Raw genomic sequence first — 12,527 nt, 5'->3', positions numbered from 1 at the left:
ATTTGGGAGATCGGTGGGCACTGCAGGCAGGCAGAGAAAGTATGAATGTGGACAGGGGCCAGGAACAAAGCCATTTGATCATCGAAATCCATTGTGACCATGAAACCTACTTTGGCAAGGAAAAAAATGTTTACTCACTTGCAAATTCCCATGATCCTTAACAAAACAACTGCCTTTCCTTTCATTTCCAGCAAAACATGTGATGTTCAGAAAGGAAGAGGCAGAGCCCAGCTCATCCTTTATGTTTCAAATTAATTTTATACATCCTGAATTTCCTTTCATAAAAATTCAAGGTTTTGTCCCTTCATCTCTTCTGTTCTCTCCCTTTTCTTTTTCTTCTTTTGTCCATAATGTCATTATTTCACTCCACAGGAAAAACAGGACTGGAAAGTTCAGTACAGAGATAGAAAAGCCTCTTTAAAAACATACCATAAAAAGTAGAAAACTCTTCTTTTCCGTTAAAGTTCTATTATAGTAAGACCCCAGGAGCCTTAGGGAATTGGGTTCCTTCATGATTAAAAAACAAGATCATTTTGGATGAATATGAGTTCTGCAAGACCTAAGACTGATAGAAACAGTAGAGAATCTTCATTTATTAAGAGGATTCTGTAAAATTCAACTGAATACAGTCTTATTCTGTGTCCAGCAAGTTGGCTGTTATTACCTGATTTTACAGATGGGGCAAGTGAGGGACCTTATGTCACTTGCCCAGAGGTATAGAGAATCAGATGGTTGAGCCCTGATTTAAACCTGGGCTATCTGCCTGTAAGCTTAGCCCTCTTTCACTATCCCCTGCTGTCCCTCCTCTCTGGTCCCCAGCAGAATGTGTATTTTCATATTGACATAGCCAACCCCTTCTCCCTGAAGAGCAGAGCTCATGGTGTCTGCACATGGACAAAACACCTGATGACAGGCCAACTCATCTCTTTTCTTTCCTGGTGAATTACCACAACTTTCCTTTAACCTCATCCCATCACACACACACGCACACACACACACACCCCAACTGCCAAAAGACTCAGAAGCACAACTTCAACTTCCTATGCTTCTTCGCAAATCAAACCTCAGACCAAAATAAACTGTTATCTCTTTTTTAAGTCAACCATTTCTTAATCCATTTAGTCCCACACACCTTGAATAAGTGATTTCATCTCATTTATGTATATTGAGCTGCCTTACATATCTTTGATGGAAGCCAGTACCTTAAAGTTATCCATTTATCTACTGTACTGAGTGTGCCTCTGTTTGGATTTAGCTGTCAACACTTCACACATGTGAAATCATTCTGTGTGATATTAATGTAAACATTGTGCATTACAAAGTGGTGGACATTTTATTGTTCTAACAACAAAAATAGACAAAAATGTTTGTATGTGTTTATTTTTTCTATGGCATAGAAAATAACACAATATAAATGACAGTATGCATTTTACAAAAGAGGAATCATTAAAAAAGGTAAAAGCAAGGTAGGGGTTGTTGGAGAACGCTTGATGTTAGGCTATTCTAACAGGACGGTGGAGGCAGGACTTATGCACAGAATAAAGATTCTTATGAAGAAAAAATTGCCATTCACATCACTTTCCCCTCATTGGTATTACAAGCTCATTTCCTAATTGCATGCGCAATACAATGAGTTTTCATAATGCTTTAATGGGGAGTCTGTTGCTTTCGTTTTAAAAATAGTCAATTCTCTTGTGCTAAGAAAAGAGCATATTGCCTTTAAGAGCAGTGTAACTGACAAGATGGAAGAATGCAAGCAGGATGTCGAGACTGAAGCTTTTCAATCACCTACCATTAATACGATTCAATTTATGCTTATGTCATAGGTTTAGACATTGCACAGCTCTGTAAGCAAGGAAGGGACCTGAATAAAATACAGTGAAGAAAGCAGATGGTATGCTATCAAAACCCTTCAAGCCTAAAATAACCTTTTCCAAGTAAGGAGGATAGTTAATTAAAACCAGGATATATTTACTCAATTCTGAATATCTCAATGTAAATAAAAATCAAAATGACGCTACTGTAATGTTGGACGAAATGATGAAATTTCATCTATTCTATTTTTCTTTAATAGTTTCTAATCAAACTTTTCATTAAATAGCTTCATAAAATTCCACAGAGAATTTATTTACAGGGACTCATTACAGATTTAAAAGCCTTACTTTTATTGTTCAATTAAACTTGTTATTCAGTGGACAACATTAAAACAGCAGCGGAGATTGGTGGGGGGGCAGGGGTGTATGGGCAGTTGGGCAAGGTCATCCCGCAATGCAAAGTCTATTTTCAGAGATGAATCCAGGGAATGCAGGTAAGCTCTGTGGCACACAGAGAAAACGCAGACTCATTCCTATCCAAGATGGAAAGCCAGCCCCAGCTCCAAAGTCACAGCCCGGGTTCTTGCCAGGCTTGGTCATTGAGTCACATGTGTGTCCCACAGGTAGAGAGGACATCAGGCCATTTATGAAACGCACCCAAAGGATAGTGACTAGAGGCAGAACAAACCTAAGACAGACCAACAGTTGATCCAGGGTGAAGGCAGCCATTACCCAAAATTGAAGGTCAGAACATGAGTTTTAAACAATCTACACATTTCCAATAGTTTTTAAAATTAGAAATGAGTAGTTATTAACCTGCTCCCTATCTTTTAAAACCAGATCAAACCCTGCCTTTTTCACGAGGCTTTCCCTGACCCCTCACCAAGACTGCCATCTCTATCCACCTCCCAGCCCACTGCTAAATTGCTACCACACTTGCTTTCTGCAACACTCATCAAATACTTAATCATTGACTTTCTTGTAACATTAGTTAACCTTTCAGGTGTGTTAATCCTGTCTTCCCCAATTAGGTTTTAAATTCTCAAAACTAGCAAGAACCAAGTTTTATTTATCTTTTGAACACCTCCTCCCACCCCCTACTCCAAAATCGCATTTAATAAAAGAAAGCAAAAGGTATATTAGTTAATAAAATAAACATTATTCAATCAAGGAAAGCAAACAGTGTCCTTTTGAGAAGGACCTTGGAGGTATTTTATGGCAATTTATGAATTTCATGTGTCAAAGGTGTAGCTGCTAAATGCTATAAACTCTTTGCCATCAGCTCTACCATTCATCCACCTGGTGATATGGCCAATAAAATTTGATTTTTACAGCCTAGGCATACTGTTACCTAAATTACATTTGACCAATTACTGAAGTCACCAAACGTGTGGTACAGAATATATACTGTGTAGAAAATTCATCTGTGGGCCCCCTGGCACTCTCGGTAATCTGACAGAAGTGTTTCAGTCATCTGGCAGCGTTTAATATTAGGAACATTTGTTTAATGCTAGTCACTAATTAAATTTATGTTCTTCCACCAACTGTTAGTTGGTTGGAGAAACTCAATGCCACATTTTAACAAACACTTTAACCCATGTCAATTTCAAATGCAACCAGTTGGAGATTTAAAAGGGTGCTCTTTGGAAATTTAGGTTGTGACCGAAAGTGGGACGGTGGGGAGGGATGTTAGTGAAGCTGCTCAAATCTGCTCAAAATAAGCTTGTTGGTCCACTTACTAACATGAAAGACTTTAAGAAGTACAAACAACTAAAAAAGGTCTAATACTCTAATTATTAAACTAGCCATCTAGAAGGTCTCTAAAGGTACCTTTATTCCAAAAGAAAGCTTCCACTTTAAGAGGCTGGAGAAGAAAAACAGCATTAAAATTAGCTATACCAGAAGAAAGTTCAGGAAAACATTCAAAAGTCAGATGTTTGTGTTTGTGAGAACATTTAAAACTAATTTAGTAACTCTCAACCATTGTGATCACTATTAAATTGGAACTTCTTTCTATTACCAATTCTAGATGCAACAGCTTTGAAACTTAATGACTAATAATTCTTAAATTAGCCAAAAAGGTTAAAACATTTTTTTCCTCATATTACATTGTGAAACTCTAATTTTGAACACTCTTAAATGAGGGAACACATGCTTTCGGTTTTATTCTGTGTCAGGAATTTAGAGACCTTTTGAGCGGCAAGTAGGAAGCTACGTTTGGGAGACGGGCACGTGGAAGAAAAACTCAAACACAGGTATTGAGCAGGGAAGATATGTAAATGCTGATCTGAAAAGAGAGGGCATTGTAAAAAATGTATTGCATACATGTATCTACTTGAAGTCAGAGGATATTTGAATACTAAAAATATAACAATAAATCAATTTCTTTGAAGAAGAAAAAAATAAATACGAATAGTTTTGCCCTCTTACATGATGATAGTCATTTGATAAGCCAGAGTTGTGAAAGATATCCGAAAAAACAATTTAGAGGGAAAAAAGTGTCATGGCTCTTAGAATCTAATGGACTGAGATCATTTGGTTCTCCTTCCTCTCTCTCTTCCTTTCCTTCTTGATCATCATATGCCATCTCCTCATCCTCACCTCAACTCTGTTCACATATCTACTTGCAAAATTTCTCCAGCAGCAGCACCAGGGCTGTTGGAATCATGAAGAATCAAATTTAAGAGGCAACAGTGGACTCTTGAAACCATACCAAGATCTGCAAAAGATAAGCAGAGTAACCTGAATCTGGATAATCTGCCAACTAGGGATTCTCGGAAAAACGTCAGCCGACAAAATCAAGGAATGTTTCAGTTCAAAGGGACCCTATGCTCTCTCCAGCCTAAGGGTCTCAACCTCTTCTTCACCCAGGTAGCCATGAGGGATTCAGCAGGGCTCAGCCATCCCAGCAGTCACTCTGTGGTAGTGATTCCAGAGAAGGGGTAGGGTGGGAGCTGTAGTGTTCACGCCTCTAAGTATAGAAATTCCCAGGAACACAAGCAGTTTGATAAGGCTACCCCAGGGTATTCTGACATCCCTGCCCAGCCTGCTGAAAACCACTGATATGATCCAATCTCTTCAACAAACAGATGAGAAAGTGATAATGTAAGAGAACGACTATCTTGGCTTGCATCTCACCATCTACTGCGTCACATAAGGCTTTCCCAACTGGTGATGTGGTATCTTCTTCTCCTTCCCTTCTGTCTACATGTAGAGACACATGACCGGTTAGCTAGGCAGAGATGTGGATTAAGATATGTGTGCCCGTATCCATCTTTGGTGGGTACAATGTGCATGTGTATGTGTGTGTATGTATGAGTATATGAAAAAATTCAGGACGTGGAGATCTATTACCTATCTATCTATCTATCTATCTATCTATCTATCTATCTATCATCTCTAGTAGGTACAGTACTGAAGTGGTTATCTATTTATCCACCATACAGCACTGAAGTTGTTTTCTTTGTATCTATTTATCTATCCACTGTTTAGTACTGAAGTGGTTACCATTGGTGCATTTTTACAATACCTTATAACAATGAAAAGAGAGTGACTGGTTCAATAAAAAAGCACGTGAATAGACAAAGCCTTCTGAGAAAGAACTAACATGAAAGCTTCCTGCCTAAAGTCCAATTTCAAGGTCGACCAAGCAACTTCAGACTACACTGAACAACAAATTCTAAATAATCATCTCTTACTCATAGTAAACAGAGGCTGTGAAGGAGGCAATGACACCTTATGCCGCAATAATTTGGGGGATGGGAGGGATGGGGCAGCACACGGGGCTTGTGAAAGTGAGCCCCGTTCCCCATCACCGCTCTTCAGAAGAACTGAAAACAACTAGGCACACACGCACAAGTATCAGGTAGGAAAAAAAAAAGACTCACCAAACTCATCGCATATACTCTCGTTTTCTATGAGAGTCGGGTGGTCAAAGGTGTCCCGACAGTACAGGATCTGAGGGTTCCTGCTGACCACTGCAATGCCCCCCAGGGCCAATGCAAACTGGTCCGTTAGAATGGAAGATGGCTTATCCTGGATGCGTTTCAGCATCGAGCGGTACCGGCAGTACTGGGGGTAGCTGAGAACTATCACGTTCGTTTCTTCCTCGTCCTCCCCTAGACAAACGAGAAAACACTTCCATTACCCTCTTCCCTCTGACAAAGAACTTTCATGGCCATGGTATAATTTCAATAATCACTTCTGGTTTGGGACTAAAAAGACTCTCATCCTTGTTACAGTCTGGGGGATGCCAGCATCCTCCGGCCCCACCTCACCCATCCAGCCCCACAGAATATGCTTCAGGCTACCTGCACAGTGGACCTTCTTACAGAGAAAAGAAAAGAGTAGGCTGGCCCTCTAGATGCAGTAAGCAATATATGTGTCATCAGCAAGCAGCAGGACCCAAAAACTGTTTTGAAAGAATCTTCATTTTTTGAAGCATTAAAGTCGTCATCATCATAGGGAAAGACAGAACTTTGCTGGGCTTCTTTATATTTATTTCTAGTTTGGAATTGCTCTTATATTGGATTATACAGATGATCCTCAACTGAATGATGGTTCCACGTAAGATTCCGTGACTTTATTATCGTACAAAAGCAACATGCATTCAGTAGAAAGCACACTTTGTATTCTGAATTTTCATCTTTTCCTGGGCTATTGATACGCAGTAGGACACTCTGCTGCAAGGCTCGACAGGGTCAGTGGGCAGCAGCTCCCAGCCAGCCACGAGATCAAGAGGGTGAACACTGGTACTCTACAGTATACTGTGTTGCCAGATGATTTTGCCCAACTGTAGGCTATAGTAAATGTTCCAAGCACGTTTAAGGTAGGCTAGGAAAGCTGTGTTCAGTAGGTTGGGTGTATTCAATGCTTTTTCGACTTGATATTTTCAGCTTACAATTGGTTTGTTGGGATGTAAACCCATAGAAAGTCGACAAGCATCTGTATCATCTTTTCAATGCTTGAAGCCTCTCAATAGGTCATCTGGCCCCAAAGATGTCCATGGGTCTAAAATGCATCACCATCTGCTCTGGGGTCATGAGTGCTGTTTAGCAGCTATTTCCTGTTCTCCTTTTGGGCCTGTGGAAAGCCTGTGTGCCTCACTCTCTTTGAGGCCAATGGCCTTGTGATTTCCTTGGCCAATGAAATATGACAGAAGTGGGTGGTTGCTTTAAGACCCAGCGTGCCACTGACCACAATCTTCCTTTGTCTTTGATGTGACCATCTATGATGTTCCAGATAGTGGCAACTCTGCCAGTCTGGGTCTTGGAGTAAAATTAACATGAAGCAGAACCCCTGGTTGATCCAAAAGAGACATATAACATAAGCAGAAAATAAACCTTTGTTGTTCTAGGCAATGGTGATTTGGGAGTCATTTGTTATTGCAGCATGATCTAGCCCAACTTGATTGATACACCCACCTTCTCTATCCTCCCCACACCCATACCCCCTCTCTTTTAATGTTCCTCAAATCCATCTGGTAACTTGGCACACCTCAGAGAACCATGCTGGGAGGACTCCCTAAGCATCCTTGTGAGAGAGTTCTATCAAAACCACCTTAACTCAGGGGAACATTTCAGCAAATTTAGCGAAGCTTCCCCTTACAATGATCTTAATGCTCATTTATACCTCACTTTATTTTGTGCTAATTTGTAAACACCAGATTCTGCATGGATGAAGCCTTCCTTCATCGTAAGCTTGAGAAATGTGCTTTGGTGGCCTCCACCTGTACAACATCAAGCTGAATTTAGGCTCCCTGACCCAGTTTGCCATCACTCTGCAACCACCCCATCAGAGCGGTTGTAAGCAATTCCCAGACATGTCACTTGCTTCTCCAAAGGGAAAACACTCAATATTTCAAGCCCTTACCATGCTGCAGGGAATTGCACTAGACAGTTGTTAAGGATACCGACGTTATCATGGCCATCTGGTAACCAGTGGGAGACGAATGAGCAAGGACGAAACATAATGATGGAACATAACCAGTACCCATGGAAGGTGTGCATGTGACCTTTTCAGATAGGAGGCCAATACCCAGATGTATTTCTAATTATGCTCACTTAGTTCCTCAGGCTGGCGGCTTTTCCACGGATGGAGATGTTTAGCTGCTTACAAGATGACATCTTTTAACAGTGTACACATCTTCAACTCCTGCCTGGTCTGTGGATAGCTGCTTTGTCAGCTGGCACACTTAATTAAAAGGAACCATGAAGGCAAGTCCCCAAATGCAAACTAGTTTTGAGATGCTGATATATGTCCCAAGACATGCCCATCTGAGATTTTTACAGCAGACCAAGACGCTAAGTTCAAACTTTGGGTTCAAAACTGTGCTTTTTATACAGCTAAAGCACAAAAAGTTTTAGCAAAAATATTCAAATGCTGTCAGTTCTCCAGAGTTTTTAAGCGCTATTTAAAGAAGCAGCCCCCAACGTGTCAATTGTATCATTACACTCGATTTGTATTATACTCGATTTGTCTAAGACATTGTTAAGGAGAGAGAGGCATATAACCATGAGCTGCCAGGGCTACCCCTCATAGCAAGCTCGTAGCACTTAATACCCTCTCCTATATATAGTAAATACTGTGCCTGAAAATACCTGTTGATTCCAAAATTCTATCTTGGTTGTGCAACTAGCTTTCTACGATGGGGTAAAGGTGCGTCAGTTTCTCCAAGTGTTCTTGAAATAAAATGGAGAAAAATGTGTGTGCTCTCAGGTTGAAGGAATATAAATGAACAGTTTCGGAGTACGTTTCACGAAGATGCCACCTGGTCTCTTGGGACCACTTTACTTCCTTCATATCCTTTCATTCTCATTTTGTTTTTTTCTCTAACCATTCTTCATGATGATGCCATCTCTAACTGCTTCCCAATTCTCTGTTCTGGATGGAGTCAGCTCCCTGGCAATCTTCTGTGCCTAGAAATGACCTCTTTTTTTTTCTCTCCACCTCATCCTAGCTCAAAACATTTAGGTCACACAGTACCCAAAACACTAACCAAGTCATGAATCCTTCTCTTTCTGTTGGAAGAAAAGCAGCAAGTTCCCCCTACTCTCAATTCCTACAACTGTCTGTGCGTTCTGGAGACAGTGTTGCTAATAGTGGTCCTGGGACTGTCTGCATCAGAAACAGATACTGTGTTGTCCAGAACCAGTGGTTCAGCATCTCTAAGGCTGGGGTCTAGGAATTTACCTTTTCAACAAGCATCCCAAGTAGTTCATGCACACTAAACTTTGAAACCAGTAACTCTGAGTTTACTTTTTTGCAAAGACTTAAAGTAAGGTAGTTAGTTTGGGTTTTGTGATATATATATATATATATTTAAAGTTGTCAGAGTTTTAAAAAATTCTTATTTCTCTCCTAACCCGCCAGTACATAGAACAAAGAACCAAATTCTCTTCTCTCTGCCACTTTTTCAGGATTGTTACAGATATCACAGAAGACAGCAAATTTTAAAAGCCCTCTTAACTAAAAATATGAGAAACGGAGAGACTGTTTTCCCGTTTAGAAAGCAAGTATTAATGCTATCTCCAGTGCTGATAATAAAACACTAAAATTTACAAAGGTTGTTTATACAGTGTTTTCACATCTCTTTTGTTCCTCACAACAACCCTATTAGTGGCATTACTACTTGTTAATATTCCCCAATTTGATACTATAACCACCCAATCCTTTTTTTTTCTTTCTTACTTTTCCTTCCTTTTCTCTTCTCTCCTCTCTCTTTTTTTTTTTTTTTTTTTTTTTTTTTTTTTTGAGATGGGCCTCTCTCTGTTCCTCAGGCTGGACTCAAATTCCTGGGCCCAAGCAATCCTCCTATCTCTGCCTCCCAAGTAGCTGGGATTTATAACCCAATCTTTGAACTCCAAGTTTGATGGACTTTTCATTAGGATAAAATGTCTCAAATAATAATAGTAATAATAATAACAGAGATTTAACTGGTTTACACTATTAGGGATGAGGATGGTGGCCTCTGATCAAGTCAAACATAAGACTTCTGTTTGATGGAAGACTGTAGAATTCAGCCAGTTGGAAGCCAGAATTCTGTTAGCTTGTTATTTATAATTTTGGAACAGTGCAATTCCCACTGTAATGATTTAACATTATTGATATATCATTCATATACCTTAACTTTCTACTTTCTGTGCATGTGACAGGAAATAGTCCCAACTCTATGTGTTGCCAGCCTAGAACCCCTAACTTTCATCAACCTCCTTCCACACACTAAGAGGCTACAGGCACAGCTGGGGCTTGGTCCAATGTGGCAATGCTTGGTGGGGCCAAAACAAAAGTGATAACTTTGTTGCTTATGAACAGAACCGCCCATTTGGATCAGAATTTTGGCATTGTTTGGACAGAGGCAGATTTCCAACCTTGCACTTATACGTCCCCAGAGGAGTTGCCTTTAATATTTACCAAACTGGAGAAAGCCCACGAGACCTTGAGGACTCCTAGGAAAGTTCACAAAGCATTCTAAGTGAAAAGTCAAAGGGAAAAATACAGAGTCAAAGTGGGATCCGGAAAAGCCAAGGTTGAAGCTAGGTTGAAGTTTCACTGAGTAAAAACATTCCAGGTCCAGGTCTCTTCTTTGTAGTTTATTTTATTGGAGAAAACATTTTTTTTTTTTCCCCTCAAGATAAAATATGGTCAACATTATATGAAAGGTGTGTACAACAGAGTATACAATTTTGAGTTTGGGGAGAGCTTTCCAGATCTAAAATTCTATGATCCTAAAACTGCCTCCTAAGCCTTTGCATTAAATTAACTTCCTTCTGATACAGCTATAAAAATATTAAAGTGTTCAATGGCTGGCATGTTTTATTTTGCCCTAGTACACCAGGAAACAAATAAAGCTAAGCAGTCCTTTCAAGAATTATTTAAATTCCTCAGCTACTTTTTTCTTGCTCACGCAGTTCATACACACGTAAGTAAACACTCCTGTGCCAAGTTACCCATGAAACAACGGCTGCCAATAAATGCTGTGTAAGATATTTTCCCCCTTCCAATTCATAATAGGGAAAGCAGATAAATCTAAGAATGAATAAATTGCACATTTGTTTTGTAAAAGACAAACAAAGTGTTCCTGGAACAAAGATTTTCTTTCAACCACACCCACAGAGAAAAAGAAATCAAAGCACTACCCTAGGAGTATTCTTCTAACACACTCTAGTTGGATGTGGCTGGTTGGGTTATATATACATTACTTGATTTCAGTCAACAGAAAATGATCTGTAATAAATTGCTAGTACCAAAGACTGAAATTTTAAACCATAATTATGATATTCTATTAAAATGTCATCCCATTCCTCAGTTTCTCCTATACCAAAAAAAAAGTGAGTGCCTATTTTAAAATGAAACATTCAAAGGGAATAAGAGACCCAACATTACTAAACCTCATTTCAACTTCAATAAAAAGAACTTTGCCTATTAAAAGTTAATACCTAAAGTACACTGCTTGTAATGCTCAACCAAAATGACTCTAATCCTGTGCTTATATCATAATTACACGTTTTGTTAACCTCTCTCAATGTCAATTTTTTACTTATTTATATATTTCAAAGTCCGAAACAGAATTCCACAGAGAAACTGTAATTATAACTTGAGACTCCACCCAAGCTTTTCAAACAGTAACTGTATACCATTGCTTTAATCCTTAGAGTTGGGCTGGGGGTGGGGAAGGGGTCGGGGAGAAAGGGTAAGAGCAGGCCTTCATTCTGAATAGCACGTTGCTCAAGTTGTCTTTGTACAAAGAGAGATGCATGAAATAGCAAACACAATGAATTAATGGAGCATTGACTTTCAAATATCCATAATGCTATTTTTTGAAAATAGATAATGGCAGCCAAATGCACAGAGTCTGAAAACATAAATTCCAGAGGAGAAATTTGCTTTTATCTCTTACACAACAATTTAGAAATGTAACTTTCTTTTTCATTCTTGGAGTGAGGGGAGGCTTGTTTCGGAAACATCACACTATTATGCTTACTGAAAACCACTATAATCTACTTCTAACATCAGTAAGTTTTTTTTTAAAAAAAAAATCTTTAAAAAAAAACCTTCGCCCCAGGATTTTATAGAGCCTAGTGGAAAAAATATGCATGTTCCTTCCTGCACCTAATTACCTCAACTGAAAAATCTGCCAAGTATTTTGCCCTTTAGTTCTCTTAATCGTATTAGGGCAAATGCATTTGGATGCCAATAGAAACAAACATTTAAAGATTTTCACTTAAAAGATTCCAAATATGTATGAAGGCTAAGTTTGAGACACAATGTCCCTTGTGCTTCAAAGACAGCATACAGTTTTCTTCCTCCTTTTTTTTTTAAAGCAAATATGAATGTGCTCATGTTATAAAACTTGATGTCTAGTTTTGAAACAATTTAAGCAAAATAATGTCAATATGTGAGGTTCTCACAATGATTTATGCTTCTTCCTGTTACTTTATTACATTAGACATTCTTTTCTCAAAGCTTTACACTTTTCACTGTGCTCCTAGCAACCAACCAACGGCAAAGCATCAACTTTATATACCTGGCCCTATTCCAATTCTTACTGCTATTGACAATTATATTGAAGTTTCCATTTAATTGCTGCTCTGTTGTGACACTGAATATTTGTCATAATTAGGCATTTTCTATTTTCTGTCCATGCATTTTTGATTATTACTGAAAATGAAATTTTTATTCCAGAAAACCTAAGCATGAAAATTCTACAGATAA

General features: G+C 39.0%; 1 protein-coding gene across 5 annotated transcripts in view; it reads right to left on the bottom strand.

The window, feature by feature from the left end:
- Nucleotides 1-12,527, bottom strand: part of ARID5B (AT-rich interaction domain 5B) — a 193,387-nt gene that overhangs the window by 90,454 nt on the left and 90,406 nt on the right. For 4 of the 5 annotated variants that reach the window (XM_023205141.3, XM_023205142.3, XM_023205145.2 and 1 more), the window contains one exon: nucleotides 5,702-5,932. The exons of the other annotated variant lie outside the window; for it this stretch is intronic. In XM_023205141.3, coding sequence (XP_023060909.1) covers nucleotides 5,702-5,932 — 231 coding nt within the window. The remainder of the gene's footprint in view (nucleotides 1-5,701; nucleotides 5,933-12,527) is intronic. 5 annotated transcript variants of the gene reach the window in all.

Source organism: Piliocolobus tephrosceles, chromosome 9 (genome assembly GCF_002776525.5).
Source record: "Piliocolobus tephrosceles isolate RC106 chromosome 9, ASM277652v3, whole genome shotgun sequence".
NCBI lineage: Eukaryota > Metazoa > Chordata > Mammalia > Primates > Cercopithecidae > Piliocolobus > Piliocolobus tephrosceles.
This window is presented reverse-complemented; position numbering and strand designations above follow the sequence as displayed.